The sequence below is a fragment of the Diaporthe amygdali genome (genome assembly GCF_026229845.1).
Source record: "Diaporthe amygdali strain CAA958 chromosome Unknown NODE_18_length_871485_cov_64_394520, whole genome shotgun sequence".
Lineage (NCBI taxonomy): Eukaryota > Fungi > Ascomycota > Sordariomycetes > Diaporthales > Diaporthaceae > Diaporthe > Diaporthe amygdali.
The window spans coordinates 527,892-545,903 of NW_026517038.1; the positions used below are offsets into that span (position 1 = coordinate 527,892).

Below are 18,012 nucleotides of genomic sequence, written 5' to 3' on the forward strand. Positions count from 1 at the left end.
ACAGTAGAATGCGCGCAACAAGGCCCACGGCCTCCCACAACACTTATTTCTGTTTCTGCATCGGTCATCATCTAGATTCCTATTCATCACTGTGTACGCGCGCTTTGTTGAAAATATCTACCCGCCGCACTTGCTTTAGCACACCCAAAGTACGCTTCAGCCGGGACCAAAGTCTCCCTACATGTCTACATAGGTGTTTTATCGGTCCTGTTGCTTTCGCGCCGAAAGTGGTCGGGTTCCATCTCGAAGGCGCTCACCCTTCTCGTGATGGACACTGCTCCAAGACAGCCGAAGCTGAGGTTGTGTGCCAAGACCCAGGCAGCACCAATCCCCCCCCCCCTCTGGTGGTCTGGCCTCAAATGCTTTACTATCATCGATGCCCCGCCATCAGACAGCAATGCCCCACCCGGTCTGGGCCTAGAACCTGGACTACGTCTTGTCCGAGAAACTTGTTAGACAGTCTTGTGAGCAATCTTCTCATGCTCCCGCTCGGCACCGACTCGACTGGCTAGCTATCTGTCAGTCCTGTCAGCCCTGACACCATGGGCGCCCAGCAATCATCGCAAGAAGGCACAGGCACAGGCACAGGCACAGGCAGCGGCAACGCTCATGACGGGTCTGCGGCTGCCCGCAAGACATGCTACTACGAAGTCCTCGGCGTGGATCGCTCTGCCGCCGATGCGGAAATCCGCAAGGCATACAAGAAAAAAGCCCTCGAGCTGCACCCGGACCGCAATTTTAGCGATGTCGAGAACGCCACCAAGAAGTTCGCCGAGGTTCAGACCGCCTACGAGATTCTCTCCGACCCACAGGAACGAGCCTGGTATGACTCTCACCGTGACGCCATTCTCCGCGGCGACGCCGACTCTGACGATGCCCCTCCCGAGCACTACAACGTCCGCCTAACCACCACTGAGGAGATCATGACGCTGATGGGGCGCTTCAACCGCTCTGTCCCTTTCAACGACAGCCCCAATGGCTTCTTTGGCATACTGGATATCACTTTTGGCCAGCTCGCTACCGAGGAGGAGGCGGCCTGCGACTGGGAAGGTGCGGCGCGGGCCGAATATCCCCCCTTTGGCTCCAGCCACGACGACTTTGACGACGTCGCCAAGCCCTTCTACAATGCCTGGTCCAGCTTCTCGACCAAGAAGTCCTTCAGCTGGAAGGAGAAGTGGCGGCTGTCTGACGCCCCCGACCGCCGTGTGCGTCGGCTGATGGACAAGGAGAACAAGAAGATGCGCGACGACGCCATACGTGACTTCAACGACGCCGTCAGGTCACTTGTCGCATTCGTCAAGAAACGTGATCCCCGGTACGTGCCAAATACGCAGTCCGAAGCGGAGAGGCAGAAGGTCTTGCGCGACTCCGCGGCTGCTCAGGCTGAGCGAGCCCGTGCGGCGAACCAGCAGAAGTTGAGCGAGGCCTACGTCGCAGACTGGGCGCAGTCCAAGGGAGACAATGAAGACTACAATGACGAATTTGCGACCAGCGAGGAGGAGTCCGAGGTGGAGCATTACGAGTGCGTTGTGTGCAACAAGACGTTCAAGAGTGAGAAACAATACGAGGCCCATGAGAAGAGCAAGAAGCATGTCAAGGCCGTACAGCAGTTGCGGCGTCAGATGAAGGAGGAAGATTTGACATTTGACCTCGATGAGCCCGCGAGCCCGGGAGAGCCTGGCGACGAGGAGCCTCAAGCTCCCAAAGCTACGCAGGAGCCAGTGGAAGGCGATGCCAAAGTTGATACAGGGATCGGCAAATCACAAGAGGATTTCGAAGATGATGAGACCGGGTCGTCTTCTGAGACGTGGAACGACGAGTATGCACCCCGCGAAGTTGTCGAGGGACGTCTTGCACCCGGATCCAATGCGGACAGTCCCAGCCGGAAAGACAGCGGTGACGAGCTCGAGTCACAATTGAAAGAGGTGACCCTCGAAGACGGCTCAGCGCCCAAGAAGGGAATGGGCAAGGCCAAGCTGAAGAGGGCCAAGAAGTCAGCTAAACAAGCGGCCCAGATGTCCTCGGTATGGCTGAGATTCGACCTTGTTGGGAACTGGGCAGAGCTAACCCAAAGGCTCATGCAGAACAAATGCGAAGTGTGTAACGAAGACTTCGAGTCCCGCACGAAGCTATTCAAGCACATCAGAGAAGAAGACCACGTAGGACTAAAACCGGCAACAAAAACCGGTAACTCCGGTAAGAAAGGATCGAAGAGATGATTGTTCTCTTGTCACTAGGTATACCTAGATATGCCCTTGTCGTGTCAAAGCAGCAACGCCCATCCAGATGATGCCCCGCCCGCTGCTCACGAACGCCTGAAAACCCGCAATGTGCATGCATAAGGGCGGCTCTGAGTACGGCCACCGGCCCATCCCTCACAGAACTCCGTCGAGACAGAAGACCAAGCTGAGCTGAAGGGAAGTATCACGCATTAACGACGGAATCATCGTCATCGTCATCACTCAGCGTCTCAACTTCGTCAATGGCGCCCTCCCTCTCTATAGGGGGCCCTCGTGCGGGATCATGTTCGGAGACCCGAATGACGGCTTTGCCCTGGACATATTTTACCGAGTCTTTCCATGTGTCCCAGTCGTCCTCGTCTCTGATCAGGAACCCAATTAACATGCTGGGATCCATCTCGCGCACATGCAATCTACGGAGCCGTTTCGTATGGCACGAGTCAATGTCGTCCTTTGAGTACTTGTTGACGTCCTCATGGAACGGGAGGGCAGGCCGGGTGAAGTGTGGATCGAGGTAGAAAAGGTAGGACCCGGGCTCTGAATTGTCGCCTGACTGTTGCGCACCGACGAAGTAGTGTGACTGTGATGGGCGGCCGCTGCGTCAAATTAGATATTAGCGAGGGCGCAGCTCGACGGGCACATAGTGTAGCTGCGTACCCAGCAATGCCGACAGACTGCGTCAGCTGGAGCGTGGCGGTCAGTGACTCCCAATAGACTTGGTTGATCTTGTCGATCCCCAACCGTGTGCCTACGAGTATCAAGGTTGGATGAAAAGTCTCGCCGTCGGGTTTCGCGATTGCCATGAAGCTATCCTCATAGACATCAGGCAGGTCACCTGTTGAATAGACGCGCAGCGATGTCTCGTTTGAGCTGGCCAGAGCCCTAAACAAGCGTCAGCTCCGCAGACATGTCAACAGACTGGCCATGGTTACTCACTGGATGCACCGGGCCGTCGCTGATGGCCCGAACCACTCTCCTGGGTATTTCCCGCAGGCCACAGCGCCGTGTCTTACGAAGTTGTGGATGGAATAAGGGGCCCGCGGGTCGTCTGCGAAGCGAGCCAGGAGTTGGCGCTCCTCACGATCAGCCGTACCTCGACGCCAACCTAAGGGGGATGTGATCAGCAAAGCGCTAAATAGCAGGCGTAAATCTAGGCAACAAGCTCTCACCGCGGCCAAGCTGGCAGATCAACAGAGTGTTGGCCAACAGGCTCTGCCCCGAGCGTATCATACACCCCCAGCCCGTGTCGGAGGTGAATCCATTCTGGTCGGCGAGAGTCTTGAGCCGCATGGCGAAAGAAAGAGAAGCAGCGGCCTTTGGGTCCGAGGACCTGGCAATAGGTTCGAAGTTAGAGCGGTAGGTCATCCATATTCGGGACTCGAAGTCGTCCATGAAAGAGGAAGGCCATCCCTTGTCTTCGGCCGAGGGTTCATAAGCCAGCGAGGATGAGACGCTGCTGGAATTCGAATCGGGAGGGGTTTCGGGGGCGGCATCTGCGGCTGCGCGCGATGCGGTGGCCGATGGTGTTGTTGGCGGCGTGGCCTCGGAGGAAGCTGTGGCCCCCGAGGCGGATTCCTTGCGGGCGGCAGGTTCGTGGGCATAGGAACAGCCCAGACACCAGACGGGTCTGTTGGCGGTGCGGTCGTTAATGGGTTGTGGATCCCAAATCATCTTGACGATGCGGCGCCCAACGCGCCCGGCCTCGGCGGCACCGGCCATGACCGTCTCCCTGGCAGTGTCAACAGCCTGCTGGGTTCTTTGGGACATGTCGGCCATGATGCTTCGCCGTGGTGAGGGTGTGGATGTGGATGTGGATGTGGATGTGGCAAATCGAGGCTATCTCTCGTGTCTGGAAAGAGGGTGGGTTGCCCAGGCAGCACCAGGGCGTGTGAGAGGCAACGAACGGACACCACCTTGATGTGCGTATGAGTAGGTATTCTGTTGGATTAGTACAGGGCAAGATGCCTGCCTGCCTAGATCGGAGCCCGTGTCCCTCACGCAGCCATGGAGGGTTGGAGTCGGAGGTTATCGCACAGCCAGCTCTTTCGCAGGAGGATGTCTTGCTGTGGATGGACGAGGGAATCTGCGGTGTAAATATATGTCGTGTAAGAGGGAAGGGAGTGGGGAGGAGACGGGCAGGCTGGCCGTCGATGTTCGCTGTATGGATGGATGGTGGATGATGGATGGGAGATGGGAGATAGAGCAGCACATGTCATTCCTAGGGTCGCGAGCCACTTGATCACCTCCCAGGACCCCACTAACCCTGCAAGCCTGACCTGTCGGGCTGGTGGGCTGGTGGGTCACCCATCACCTCGACCACGGCGGCTGGCCAGGGTGAGCAGGTAGCTGCTCCTTGTCATGTACAAGTACCTACCTGCGCACCCGCACAGGCACGAAGCTTTGGCCTAGGTACTTTGCCTGAACACCAAGTCGTGGACCCTTTTTCTGTGGGCACTTTTGGAGGCGACTGCTTGAGAAATACCTACTGTTGGTAGTGCCCGCTCATCATCAATCATTATCAGCGTCATCGTTCAAAATCGACCTTCTCTGCAACACGGAAATTGCAACACTCCAGTTGACTCCTTCAACTGGTTTTCATCCACGCCGCCTCATCATAGTCTTGATTTATTTCTCCAGCACAATTTTGGGCACAACAGCAACATTGCGCTGAACAGCAGCCGCTGCTCGTGCAGTCGACAAAGTACAGAAAGAAAGAGACACACACAGAGAGAGAGAGAGAGGAAGAGAGAGGAAGAGAGCCTTGAACCTTCCAGGCCTTGGCTCATTAATCAACTTTCTCGCATGGCCAACGTACCACTGATACCAAAATTGTTCTGAGCATGGCCAAGAGTAAGAAGGGCAGGGCTGCAAAGGCAGCTCGCTACCGGGCCATCTCAGCAGCCCCTGGGCCCCAACATGCACAGCAGAGTATCGCCTCTCAATTCGTGCCAAAGGCTGTAGCTGCCACGATTCACGGTTGGTCTCCGTGAAAGAACACGCTGTACTGTGCCTCGCTCTGACCTCCTGTCGCAGGCTTCTCTCTGGCGGACGAGGCTAGGAACACGGCTGAGCACCGGAAGGGCTGGGATCAGCAGGTAAAGCTTCGCGCTCATCCTGTTGTCTTCGTGAGTGCCGGGATGGTCGAGCCTCTGAAGGATCTCGACCAATTTGGACTCAACACCGACAACGTCATTGAGACATCGCAAGCGCAATGTCCGAAGCAGAACCCGGATGGCGCCGCGGCCGTTGGTGACGAGTTGCAGCTGCAGGCTGATCAAGAGCCATCCTTCTTCATAGACACCAGCGGTGACCAAACTCTTTCCCGCCGCCATGCCCAGCCTGTCACCATTCCAGACCATCGTTCCTCGGGTGATGAGTCGAGTTCGAGCGAGGACATCATCCTCTTTAAGGGAAGAAACGGTTCTCGCATCGACAATGCCGCTGCGCCTGTGGCCGACAATATCACGATACAAATTCAAGCTGTCGAGAAGACAGTCCAAGAAATATCCCTAGAGACGCCAACCCAAGCCAAGGCCCCGGCTTTGTGCCCTGATTCGCCGCCACTTTGGCAACTGCGTGGCCACAACGACGAGGACGCGATATTCGCTGATTATGTTGCTAATATGAGTGAGAACGATGAGGAGGACGGTGATGGGGACGGGGACGGCGAGAGAGCCCCACTGTATGCGGCATTCTCGGGCAATCTGGATCTCGGCGGCTCAGAAGGCGATGTGGTCATTCCCGAAGATTCTGGTAGTGACACTTCCGAGGGTATTCACGACCCTCGCGGTGACAGAGACCCTGAAATGTTTGAGGCTGGCGAATCTACCACCGCTGAGGACACTGACATGGCAGACGAGGCTTTGGCTCGACTGCTTGCTAAACAAGAAGAGCTTGGCCTGGACGACGACGAACTCATGCTACTCGCTGGAAATGAACTCGGCGGGATGTCATCATCGAAGAAGAAGACCGCTCATGCACGTAAGGAAAGCACTGTTAATCTCAAGTATGAAAAGACGGCCAAGACCAGTAGGCGTGGACCGGTACCTAGCGCAAGAGAAGTTGCAGACGCATTCGATGATCTAGATTTGATGGACTGGGGCCGACATAACCCGCCGCGGAAGCCTAAAAGCAAGCGCGGACAGCCGACCTTTGATATTTCAGACTCTGAGCTCGAAGAGACGCTCCAAGCGACCTGGAAGGCTGATCGTCTCCGCAAGAAGGAAAAGAGACAGCAACGCGAAGAGCTACGTGCGCAGGGCCTACTCGGCAAGAATGTCGATCCAAACGAGCCTCGGGTGAAATACCAGACTGGGATGACTCTGGAGCAGATCAAGGAGGAGATTCGAACCTTCCTGTGTGGAACCGATGAAAAGTAAGCATTTGACGGCAGCGAGACCAGGCAAGCAGCGGGCTAATTCTGTCCCTTGTAGCCTCACATTTCCCCCAATGGACGCTTCTGCGCGCAAGATCATTCATGAGCTGGCCAACAAATTCAACATCAAGTCCAAGTCGGCGGGCCACGGTGAAACCCGCAGACCCTCCCTCTACCGTACCAAGAGAACAGTCAGGTACTCTGAACCATCGTTTGAACAGATTTTTGCCCGCGCTGGACGCCGATACTTCCCTCGCCTCGACGTGAAGGGCAGGGCGCCCAGGGGTGGCGGTGGCGGCGGTGGCGGCACCGGCAGGCCAGGTCGTGGCGTCAACCACGCAGCATTCACGCTCAAAGACGGTGAGGTGGTCGGAGGCGGCGCACCGGAGCTGGATCAGGCCAATAAGGGCCGAGCCATGCTAGAGAAGATGGGGTGGTCCACGGGCATGGCCTTGGGATCACAGGTACGTTTCTGGCAGTCCAGCGGCATTGACGACCTCGCGGTACCCGTGCTGGCGTCTGGGTGTGTAGCCATCACTGACAGCCTACTTAATAGGACAACAAGGGAATTCTCCAACCCCTCGCCTCAGTAAGTCATGCCTTGCTCGCTTTAATTCCCACATCGTCGAGACAGCCCGCGGCTCAGGGAAGAAATCCGAATATCTTCTCTGTCTCAGCTCCTCTGTTTCTCCGGCTTCACCCAGCATCGTGGGGAAGGACACGGCTGACTTGCAACGTTTAGGTCGTCAAGCGTACGAAAGCCGGCCTGGGTTGATCGGATCTCTCAGGTTGACTGGAAGACACCTGCATCGAACACCACCCGAGTGTATCGGCTTTGGCAAGATGTGGGAGGACACCGCGGGCAGCAAATTGTTTTGTCATGGCTCGAATAATTGTCGCCTTGGAATATAGCATCTGCCCCTTGGAATTTCTTGCACAAGACATTGCTAGCCTCACCTGAGGGGCCATGTTGTGCATATCGACTGTACTAGTAGTAGAACAATTTTAGAGGCCCGACATGGGGCGCAATGCCCGTCACGGCAGTCGAGAAGGTCACACTCAGCTCAAAGATTGGTGACACTTAAGCAAGCAGGATCGTGTACATATCGGGCCCGCTCGATGCAGTTCCGAATAATTGCTGCGCGCCCCGTCGGCCATGACCTTAAACCTGAAGCGACACAATGCTCCTGAGCCATGGTCCTCGCTGCTGAACCCCGAAATGTACTGACACACCAATGTGACAAAGCGCGACAACCGGCCCATCTGTCACGAAACAAGTCCAGCGCGTTTAGATCAATCAGAAGGATTCTTGTTCATATGCACCATTTCATTGCTTCCGAAACCCTATTCTGAAGGAGTATTTGTACAGCCGCAAACCCCGTTGACCGTGTGAAAAAGCATTGCCCCCAAAAACAAGACCATCCGTGACGCATTAAGACACCCAAGGATCATGGGCCTTGGTATATCTCATCAAGTACCAAATGCCAAAGCTCATCCTGTGCCCATAGAGAAAAAGGAAAACCAGACCCTGCCTACACCGCTTATTTCGTGGAGGAAGAGTACTTGGTGACGGCCTTCGTGCCCTCAGACACGGCGTGCTTGGCCAGCTCACCAGGCAGGATAAGACGGACACTGTGGCGGAACTGTTAGTCACGCGTTCAGGCAGTGGTGCATGGCAGCAAGGTGGACTCACGAGGTCTGGATCTCTCGGGAGGAGATGGTGGACTTCTTGTTGTAGGCGGCAAGCTTGGAGGCCTCGGTAGCGACACGCTCGAAGATGTCGTTGACGAACGAGTTCAGGATGGACATGGCACGGTTTGAGATACCAGTGTCGGGGTGGACCTGCTTGAGGACTGTTGCAACGCGTTGAGTCAGCCAATGTGTCGGGATCGGAAGGGGACAAGTCGCGTGTGAGAGCAGAGCGCGGGGCTCCACCACCAAGAAGGTGACGCGGACTGTGCGAAAGACGCGTCGTGGAACAACTCACCCTTGTAGATGTAGGAGGAGTAGGTCTCCTTGCGAGCCTTGGTGCGCTTCTTCTTGTCTCCGGAAGCGGCCGTCTTCTTGCCGGCATCCTTCTTCTCAGGAGCCTTAGAGGCAGTGGCGGGTGCCTTGGAGGCGGGCTTCTTGTCGGCGGCCTTGGGAGGCATTTTGGTGATATTATTGAGAAGGTGGGGGGGAAGTGGACAGTTGGAAGTGCTGATGCAGATGGATGGAGAATCCAAAGATGTGTGTTGTCGCAAGAAAATGGGGTTGAGCGTTGAGATGTTGATGGGATGGGAGAGGTGGGAAGGCGGAGAGTGGAAGCTTGGGGAGAAAGTGGTGGATTAAGTAGTCGGCTACCTGGGATCGCAATTGCTCCAGATCACACTGCAGCGCGACTGCTAGTGTCCAAAACCGACCTTTCCCGATTCGGCTGCTGAAGGGGTGGGCACGCACGGGGCGCTAGCACGCGCTGGCAGGGAATCTGCGGCCAAGAGTTAGCCGGGTGGTGCGTGACTAGTGGTGCGCCATTTTTCTCTCTTGTTCAATAAACAAAAACAGTCGTGGAAGTAGTGTGTTACCTACACACCTAGACCGCTACTTCCACGCTTAACTCTTGTGGGTCCTCTCGCTTGCCAATGTTTTCCCAGGGCTGCCAGTTCGCTCTGTTGTTATGCACGGACCACACCACAGGGAATGTGCAGATGCCGAGTAGATGATCTATCCATGGCACACCCTGCTGTGTGGACTCAGTTGTCATCCTTCTTCGTCCACATGTCACATGTGCAGATGGAGATGAGCTGGAATGTAGTTTGAAGCGAGACCCACCGGGCCTTGCGACTTGATTAGCAATGTGTTCCTCCTACCTGATGCTTTGTATCTATCTCGGTGTGAATACAGCCACCACTCCCAATTTTTCCGCTCAAGACAGATTAGATTGTTTCCATCTCACCAAATGGTTGAGACGACGTCCAACTTGCGTTCCCAGTACGGATGATGTGGCAAGTTGATACGTGCCTGCTGCCATATGCATAAAATATTTGAAGCAGCTATGAGTATTGGCCATATCTGCTGCCAGAGAGGACATGACATGATGAGTGCAGGTAAGACCGGCAGTGCAAGTCACAGCTTACACGACAAGGCTGTCATCAAGCGGCCCCAGGTACATGCACGTACACACTATATAGTACAGACCATGGGGGCCACCAAGAGTGGCAACAGCTACAGGATTATCCTATTATGACACATTATTCAGCAATACGCAGGAGACTATCCCATGGCTTGTTATCCCATAGCAGGGTGACACAGGAAGTGATAGACTAGTCAAGTTGCAACTTGCGGATCGCGGGCGCTGCTGCAGGACGGCACTTTACAGCTAGTCTATGGCTCCTGCACACCGTAGCCCACGCAGCCAGACAGAAGACATGTCGTAGATCGTCTACTATACGTTTCCTGTGGACCGTGCATATGGACAGAGTGACTGAAAAGATGTCACACGGGGTGTGGAGAAGTAAAAAGTCATTTTACAGGCGTCTGAGGATCCCTGCATTCGTCTGTTTACCCAAAGCTTTCAGGCGAAATTAACCAGGAAAGCCGCTCGGTGGTATTGATTGGCTGCCTGGCCACTTCTGTTTTTCAGAGCAGGGGTGACACCTACTTGGGGCCGAATCAGGAAAGGTCGATTTTCCACACCCAAGCGCGCTGCAGCCGTGATCTGGAGCAATTGCGGCCCCCGGCAGACAAGTACTTAATCCACCTATTTCCCCCCACCACTCCCTCTCCTTCCACCGGATCCCATCACATCTCGCAACATCATCACAAACAAACGACCACTTTCTGCATCCATCAAACCCAGACGTTTACGTCGCCTAAACATAACTTCTATCTCCCAACCACTTCCCACACACCCACAACAATCAAAATGACTGGAGGCGGCAAGTCCGGCGGCAAGGCCAGCGGCTCCAAGAGCGCGCAATCGTGAGTACTCAACCCAGTCCACCCCTGACTGCCTTGATTTGGACGCGTTTTGATCGCGTCTCTCATCTTGCCCCACCTCATCCGACCAGTCTCTGATCGTTGCTCTACAGTCGTTCCTCCAAGGCTGGTCTGGCGTTCCCCGTCGGCCGTGTCCACCGTCTTCTCCGCAAGGGCAACTACGCTCAGCGTGTCGGTGCCGGTGCACCCGTCTACCTGGCCGCCGTTCTCGAGTACCTCGCTGCTGAGATTCTCGAGCTGGCTGGCAACGCCGCCCGTGACAACAAGAAGACCCGTATCATCCCCCGCCACCTGCAACTCGCCATCCGGAACGATGAGGAGCTGAACAAGCTCCTGGGTCACGTCACCATCGCCCAGGGTGGTGTCCTGCCTAACATCCACCAAAGTACGTTTTCTTCCTGCATCCATCATGCTATGCACCTGTCTAACATGTCTCCCAGACCTCCTGCCCAAGAAGACCGGCAAGACGGGCAAGAACGCGAGCCAAGAGCTGTAGATTTGGGGTATTTGCGGTTTTGCTTTTCATTTTCCGGTCGGCACGTTTGGGTTGTTCATGACACGGGGTCACGGTTACAGGGTCACTTTTACGGTTGTGTTTTTGCACGTTTGGGTTGTACATTAATTCCCAAGGGATCATCATGGTCATGAAATGAATACCACATCAAGAACAACAAATATTGTAGCCCTTCAATTGCTTCGTGACGTGGTTGTCTCGGATTTGTCCTTTCAGCCCTGGCCAGTGTCTCGCAGCATCTGCAGTAATCATTTTGACAGTCCCTTCAGGACCTGTACCGGCTGTTGCGCCAAGTCTCATAGGCAAGTCCCGGCCGGTCTGATTCAGCGCCCTTGGAAATGTAGCATGGGCTTGGGTCTCGGTTGCGCATACAGAGGACGGCGGCCCTCTCCCTCTGCAGTGAATTGGCCAGTTCTTTATGCATGCGTCTCTGCCTCTGCTGTGAAGCGCACGTCGCGCTCTGGGTGCTAGTTCTGCCAGTCGAATCGACCGAATCGAGACGGGTTTGACCGGGACACAATGAGCAGAGTCTCTTTCCATCTCTGCGCAGAGCCAGGCCAGAGAGGCCAGCTCAGGAGCGATAAGCGAGTGCCGCAAGAACGACTGTTGAAATTGTCTCGTTTTCCATTTTTGTTTTCCTGTAACACTGCACCTGCTATGTACACGCCCATTGGCACCTGCGCACGATGATATGACGTCTAGTATTTTAAAGGCGGAGGAGCTGCAGCCAAGGTTAGCTTCAGCGTCGCCGTAGGGGAAGGGGGCGGGTAACTCACGTTCCAGTATTGGGGCCGGCAGGTTTCTCTCGTACTTGGATCCTGTGTATCCCAGAGTCAGCATTTGGTCTGCGTCGACGAGACCAGAAACGGCCTCGCCCTGGAACGAGGAGAACGTACCTCCGGGTGCGGTGGGAGGAGCATAGGGATCTGGGTGTTTCCACGAGTCCAGGAGCTTCTCTGTCTCTTTCAACAATGCCTAAGAGCCGTCCATGGTCAGCCTCGACCCGTCAATGTGCGGTGTTAGACGAGACGGGTGGGCGGGGGGTTTATCTGGCGCGACGTGACATACCCTCTGCTGTCTAGGTTCGGTAATATTCCGGTTGGCTTCAAAAAGGGAGCGAATGTAGATGGCCTGGCCGCGCCAGAGATGTCGATGAACAGCCCAGTCAAGTGCAAGCTTCAAGGAGCGCCGGTAGAGGGAGCTGTGGGCGAAGAGGCACCGATTAGCGATCCACGATTAGCGATCCACGACCAGCGGCCAGCGACCGAAAGCCAGCGAGTCGCGCTCGACTTCGGCTATAGGGCGGTGCATGGTATCTGGGTACATGGCGTGCGACGGATGAAGGATGAATATGGGGGGAGGACGGTGCTCACAGGGCAGCTTGCCGGGACGACATGGTGGGCGAGGCAGACCTGTTGCGGTCGTGCAGGATAAGTTGGATCGGATCGGATTGAATTGGACTGGATTGAATTGGATGGGATTGGGTGTGATATGCCCAAGCGGTATTGAGTCGAGCGCTCCTACTGCCTTGCAGGGCTTTGGGTCAGATGGAGCATGCAGTGGCAGTCCCGGCTGGGTAGAACTGAGGACGTCGACGGTCACGGTCTCAATCTGGATGTCGAGTCTCAATTGATGCCTCGATTGCTAGGCCGGAGTTGCGGCAGGGAAGCGAGGGCGGGTAACAGAGAGCTCTTCGTCCAGGGGTGCTTGGGTGCTGCTTTGGTACTGGGCTGCTGGGCTGCTGGTCAGCGTGGCGGATCAAATTCTGATTGGTCTTGATGCACGACGCACTGACACAGGTGCGCCCAGGCACAACAGCTGGGAACAGGTACTTGGGGCTCACTGTGCCTCAGTATGGAGAACAAGGTACTGGGATCGGATCCGTGTCAGCGCTTTGGTGCTTCGGACACGGAGCAGAGGACAAGTACTTAGGTAGACTATCTAAATAGTCTAGTCTAGTCTAGTCTACCTCAGGTGCACAACTGCATGCTGCATGTAGTCTACCTAGGTACCTAATAAAGAAAGAGTCTTTTCCTCGTCCTCGGCCTTGTTCCCATCCTCGTGAACGTCCTCGTCCTCGGTGTCCACAAGAGAGTGTAAGAGAGCGTAAGAGAGAAAGAGAGAGAGACGAAGAGAGGGAACCTGCCTCCCTCTCGCCTCTTCTGTCTTGACTGCCCCAGTCGCAATTCGCGTTTTTGTCGCCCGTCCTCCCGGCTACCCGGTAGAAATCGGGGCACATACCCGCCCGGCCACGGCGAGGACCGCTGACGTCCTACCTTGACACCTTGACCACCTACCTCCCAATCCTGGCAGAGGGAGAGCCATTTTGCTTGCTGCTTCAGATCCGCTTCCAGATTTGGCCCGGCTGCATTTCTCCCACCGCTGCGACTAAAAACCATCCATACACTCTCTCCTCTCCTCTATCCTCTACCTAGCCACTGGCACCTGGCTTTGTCTGCCTGTCGCTCGGCTGTTCGCTTGTTTGTTTGCTTGCTTACTTGCTTGCTTGCTCGCCTGCGCCATCACCCACCACCCAAGTCGCCCAACATGCTGAGGACTCTGCGCACGACAGCGCGCGCTGTCCATCTGCGCCCCTTGCAATCCCTCCAGCACCAAGCAACCATCCTGCCTCTGCCCGCCTATATGCAACATGTTCGCACATACGCCGACAAGGTCGTCAAGGTCCCTCAAATGGCAGAGTCCATTTCAGAAGGCACCTTGAAACAGTGGAGCAAGCAGGTCGGCGACTTCGTCGAGCAGGACGAGGAGATTGCCACCATCGAGACCGACAAGGTGCGTCAGCCCTTTCGCACTCTCCCATTCCCTCCTCCACCTCCCCCCCCCCCCCAAACCCGCCCTTCTCCTCCACCCTTTACCCCTGACGGCCCGCCTGTGTCTCTCTGTCTGGGTACACAACCGGCTAGTCCAAGGTGATGCTGACCAGCCTCTCTCTGTAGATCGACGTCGCTGTCAACGCCCCCGAGGCCGGCACGATCAAGGAGTTCCTCGTCAACGAGGAGGACACTGTTACCGTGGGCCAGGACATCGTTCGCCTGGAGCTCGGAGGCGCCCCTCCCGAGGGCGCCGACAAGTCCGAGCCCAAAGAGCCCCCTCAAGAGAAGGCCAAGGAAGAGACCAACGAGCCGGAGAAGAAGCCCGAGTCAACACCCGAGTCAAAGCAACAAGACAGCAAGCCCGCGCAGCCGCCTGCGGCCCCCGAGAAAAAGGAAACCCCCCCTTCCTCGAAACCGGCAAAGGATGCGAAAGACGCGCCCGCGCCTGCTCCTTTGGGCGACCGCGAGGAGCGCCGTGTGAAGATGAACAGGATGCGCCTGCGAATTGCCGAGCGCCTCAAGCAGTCTCAAAACACCGCCGCCTCCCTGACCACCTTCAACGAGGTCGACATGTCGTCCATCATGGACTTCCGGAAGCTCTACAAGGACGAGGTGCTCAAGAAGACCGGTGTGAAGCTTGGTTTCATGAGCGCCTTCACTCGCGCCGCTTGCCTGGCTATGAAAGACATTCCTGCCGTCAACGCATCTATCGAGGGGCCTGACGGGGGCGACACGATCGTGTTCAGGGACTACGTGGATGTCAGCGTTGCCGTTGCTACCGAAAAAGGCTTGGTGACACCGGTCGTGCGGAATGCCGAGAAGATGGACATGGTGGGGGTCGAAAAGGCCATTGCCGACCTGGGCAAAAAGGTATGTGAAGTCCCGTACTCGATCCACGCACATATGGGCAGACGTCTAACGCCCGTCGTCATCACAGGCGCGCGACGGCAAGCTCACGCTTGAGGACATGGCCGGCGGTACGTTCACCATCAGCAACGGCGGTGTCTTTGGCTCACTGATGGGCACGCCAATCATCAATTTGCCACAGACCGCCGTCTTGGGTCTGCACTCGATCAAGGAGCGGGCCGTTGTCGTGAATGGCAAGGTCGAGGCTAGGCCAATGATGTACCTCGCCCTGACTTATGACCACCGCTTGCTTGACGGTAAGGAAGCTGTCCAGTTCCTGGTCAAGATCAAGGAGTACATTGAGGACCCCAGGCGTATGCTGCTGTAGGCTTCAGGGGTTTCACTTCAATGCTGGGAATGGGTTGCAGGTGGGCGAGTAGTGAGTGCATGGCGGGTTGTGTTTGCGGTAGCATACAGGTAGCCAGTGTCAATAGTGTACAATAGAATCAGCTGAGCAGGTGAAGGCACAAGTGCGATGACAAGCTTGTGACTGTGCCTGGTAATACTGCACGGCCAACAGTGGTTGTTTTATTCAACCACTGCAGGTCCAGATTAATACCAACACGAGAGCCAATACTGCTATCTGGGACGAGGCTTATAGTCAGCTTGGGAACGGTGCTTTATCCAAGCCTGCAGGGCAAAACGCAGCGAGGCATCACAAAAATCTAAGTGCACAGAGTGGAACTGCTTCAGAGTACCTCAAGATTCAAACTACAGTCTGCTGTTACCTTACCGACCACAGCATATCCGGTGGACGAGCTAGCAGTTAAACAAGAGATTCGGAACACAGCGTCGTGCTCGAAGAGCAACTCCGATCCAAGGGTGGGAGCAACAAAAAAAAAACAGGTTGCAAAATTGGCTCAAACCAGGGCTGCGATGGCGTTGGGCGAGAGTGTGGAACACTGGAGGGTTCTTCGGAGAAAGAACTGCGTGTCGGTGGTACAGAGCTGGATCGGCGAGCTTGATCTTTGTCGCCTATAACTCGGTCTATTGCCTTGTCGATAGCTTGACAGATATAAGAGGACGAAGCGGGAGGAAGCTGCTAGTCAAGGAGAGAAACAGAGTGGCTTCAAAATAGGCCAGGATGTCGACGACGGGGCTCAATTAAGAATCGACTGCAGCTTGAGAGACCTCCATTGAACTCAATACGCGATAGGATTTTCCTACATTCGCCCATTACATCGTGTGCGAGTCCTCCAGCTTCAGTGTGCTCTCGGCCTAGTTCTGCGAGGTCTCAAGCAGACCATGAAATTTAGCAAGAAGATGTGAGTAACATGGTTCCATGCTGTCCTAGTATCAGGAGGCTCACTTAGACGAGCATGTACTATGAAAAGTGACGACTGGGTGCGACTAATTAGTACGAACGCCAATGGCGTCCAAAGCAGCGATGTGCTTGATCTCAGGGGCAACAGTGGCAATTATATGTGGTCTGGTGTAGACTTGTGCGTGGTCGTTCTTTTACCCAAAATCGAAGCACATAGCGAGCGTGGTCGTTCTTTTACCCAAAATCGAAGCACATAGCGACCTGGTTGTCCAGCCAAGATACCGATAGGTCTGGTAATGCGGTGTGGGGGGCTTTACGATATGACAACCAGTCTTCATTTTCACGGTAATCTCTGCCAGCGGGTTTGTAGAACAAAGGTAATGTAATTGATGGATCTATAAATGCGGGTGACTGAAAGTGTCTTGTGTATTGTGTTAGACCAGGGCCTGCCCAGGATGTATATGTACACGAACCGAGGGGCGTCTGACAAAAGCTTATTCGAGTGTTCATTTCGTATTCTCATGCTGGCGACAAGTGTAGCCAAGGCAGCTGGTGACTAGCATCAATCCACATTGCTCCACCGGAACGGAAAACACGAACCTTGGCTCCATCCCTTATTGTCCAGGCCTATTCCTGTCATTGCGCCTGGCCCAACAGACCCAACTTAATTCTAAGCTTAAAGGGGTGACCGCAGCGTCGGGCGGGCCGAAGTGTTATTGTTATAATAAGAGCCTGCCTGTCACATTGCAACTTGAGTCTGTAATCGTTCCGCTGATTTATTTCCGACCAACTCGAGCAATCCTGCGACAGTGAACTCCCCGCTCGTCACGATCCAAATACCAAACATCGAAATGATGATTGCTCCTGTTCTCCTCGCCGCCTTGGCCGGCACTGCCGTTGCCATCCCCACTCCCCAGGTTGAAGGTGATGGCATCACATATAGCAACTGGACGGTTCGTGCTGATTGGTCCCGTGAGTACTACCTGGCGATGCCTGCAACGACACCAAGAAACAGTAACGGACAACATGCTATCCACGGCCCCGGCGGCGCCCCACGGGTTGAGACTTGCTGACCAACCCATCCTGACAGGCTGCCCCGATGCCAGCCTCTTCGACATCACATTGCAAGGGCGGATCGCCGTCACCGGCACAACCAGTGGCACCGGCATCGTAGATTTCAAGCTCCCCGTCGCCCCCTTTGAGGCCTCTCTGGTTCTGAAGCCCGCCGGCAGCATCGGCTTTGGCTCTCCCCGCCCACCCAAGATGGTCGACATCGCGCTGCTTGAAACTGCTGACGCTGACGGGAACTGGGGCACGGCCACCTTCCAGCCTGAGAAGGTGGGAGCCACAAGTGTCGACGCGGCGATTGCCCAGGTCGCTTGGTTTACCACTCCGGACCAGGCTTTCATGCCCGCTTCTGAGCTCGACTACTCGACATTACAGAAAAACCAGACAGCGACGATCGGTACCACGGTCGATCCAAGCTTCTTGAGGGTCTACTACGTAAGTGCCGCTTTGTCTACCATCGTTTGTGCAAGGATAGAGTGCATGGGGGGCCTGATTTTCAGCTAACCTAGAATAGTGCTACCACCCCGAGTTCTGAGCATATAAGGTCTCACCCAGTTTATATTGTTTATGAAGTAGAGTGGAATATATAGTCGCCAGTGGTTAACCGATCAAGTTTATACTGTAGAACTGGATATTTCATATCTATCATTCAAAGTTCAAAATATATCAGAGGCAATATTTAATCAATTCTCGGTGGCATATTTCAAAAAATATCCGTTTCCACTGCCCAGCACATATGAATGTGAAATAGTGCATGTAGATCCATCTTTAATTGTTTTGATAAAATTGTACTGTATCGTGAACAGCCCTTGCTACATGATCTAGCAGTCAGT

At 55.1% G+C, this 18,012-nt stretch overlaps 8 protein-coding genes across 8 annotated transcripts; 5 read left to right on the forward strand and 3 right to left on the reverse strand.

The window, feature by feature from the left end:
* Positions 1-542: 542 nt before the first annotated feature.
* J7T55_004110 (uncharacterized protein) lies at positions 543-2,219 on the forward strand (the record flags this gene model as incomplete). The annotated part of the gene is made up of 1 exon (XM_053144787.1): positions 543-2,219. The coding sequence occupies one exon, from the start codon at positions 543-545 to the stop codon at positions 2,217-2,219; it is 1,677 nt and encodes a 558-aa protein (XP_052992610.1).
* A 205-nt stretch (positions 2,220-2,424) lies between these two features.
* Positions 2,425-4,016, reverse strand: J7T55_004111 (uncharacterized protein; the record flags this gene model as incomplete). Its single annotated transcript, XM_053144788.1, has 4 exons — positions 2,425-2,836; positions 2,898-3,122; positions 3,177-3,345; positions 3,410-4,016. 4 exons carry the CDS (start codon positions 4,014-4,016, stop codon positions 2,425-2,427), a joined length of 1,413 nt encoding a protein of 470 aa, XP_052992611.1.
* Positions 4,017-5,080: 1,064 nt separating this feature from the next.
* Positions 5,081-7,390, forward strand: J7T55_004112 (uncharacterized protein; the record flags this gene model as incomplete). Its single annotated transcript, XM_053144789.1, has 5 exons — positions 5,081-5,216; positions 5,274-6,615; positions 6,674-7,079; positions 7,172-7,204; positions 7,358-7,390. 5 exons carry the CDS (start codon positions 5,081-5,083, stop codon positions 7,388-7,390), a joined length of 1,950 nt encoding a protein of 649 aa, XP_052992612.1.
* A 766-nt stretch (positions 7,391-8,156) lies between these two features.
* Positions 8,157-8,765, reverse strand: J7T55_004113 (histone H2B; the record flags this gene model as incomplete). The annotated part of the gene is made up of 3 exons (XM_053144792.1): positions 8,157-8,247; positions 8,309-8,468; positions 8,603-8,765. 3 exons carry the CDS (start codon positions 8,763-8,765, stop codon positions 8,157-8,159), a joined length of 414 nt encoding a protein of 137 aa, XP_052992613.1.
* Positions 8,766-10,519: 1,754 nt separating this feature from the next.
* On the forward strand, positions 10,520-11,089 carry J7T55_004114 (histone h2a protein; the record flags this gene model as incomplete). The annotated part of the gene is made up of 3 exons (XM_053144793.1): positions 10,520-10,575; positions 10,686-10,978; positions 11,034-11,089. The coding sequence occupies 3 exons, from the start codon at positions 10,520-10,522 to the stop codon at positions 11,087-11,089; spliced, it is 405 nt and encodes a 134-aa protein (XP_052992614.1).
* Positions 11,090-11,372: 283 nt separating this feature from the next.
* J7T55_004115 (uncharacterized protein) lies at positions 11,373-12,503 on the reverse strand (the record flags this gene model as incomplete). The annotated part of the gene is made up of 5 exons (XM_053144794.1): positions 11,373-11,521; positions 11,884-11,925; positions 12,004-12,082; positions 12,176-12,308; positions 12,481-12,503. 5 exons carry the CDS (start codon positions 12,501-12,503, stop codon positions 11,373-11,375), a joined length of 426 nt encoding a protein of 141 aa, XP_052992615.1.
* A 1,151-nt stretch (positions 12,504-13,654) lies between these two features.
* Positions 13,655-15,175, forward strand: J7T55_004116 (uncharacterized protein; the record flags this gene model as incomplete). The annotated part of the gene is made up of 3 exons (XM_053144795.1): positions 13,655-13,900; positions 14,065-14,811; positions 14,879-15,175. 3 exons carry the CDS (start codon positions 13,655-13,657, stop codon positions 15,173-15,175), a joined length of 1,290 nt encoding a protein of 429 aa, XP_052992616.1.
* A 1,787-nt stretch (positions 15,176-16,962) lies between these two features.
* On the forward strand, positions 16,963-17,714 carry J7T55_004117 (uncharacterized protein; the record flags this gene model as incomplete). Its single annotated transcript, XM_053144796.1, has 3 exons — positions 16,963-17,083; positions 17,202-17,614; positions 17,694-17,714. 3 exons carry the CDS (start codon positions 16,963-16,965, stop codon positions 17,712-17,714), a joined length of 555 nt encoding a protein of 184 aa, XP_052992617.1.
* Between the last annotated feature and the right edge of the window lie 298 nt (positions 17,715-18,012).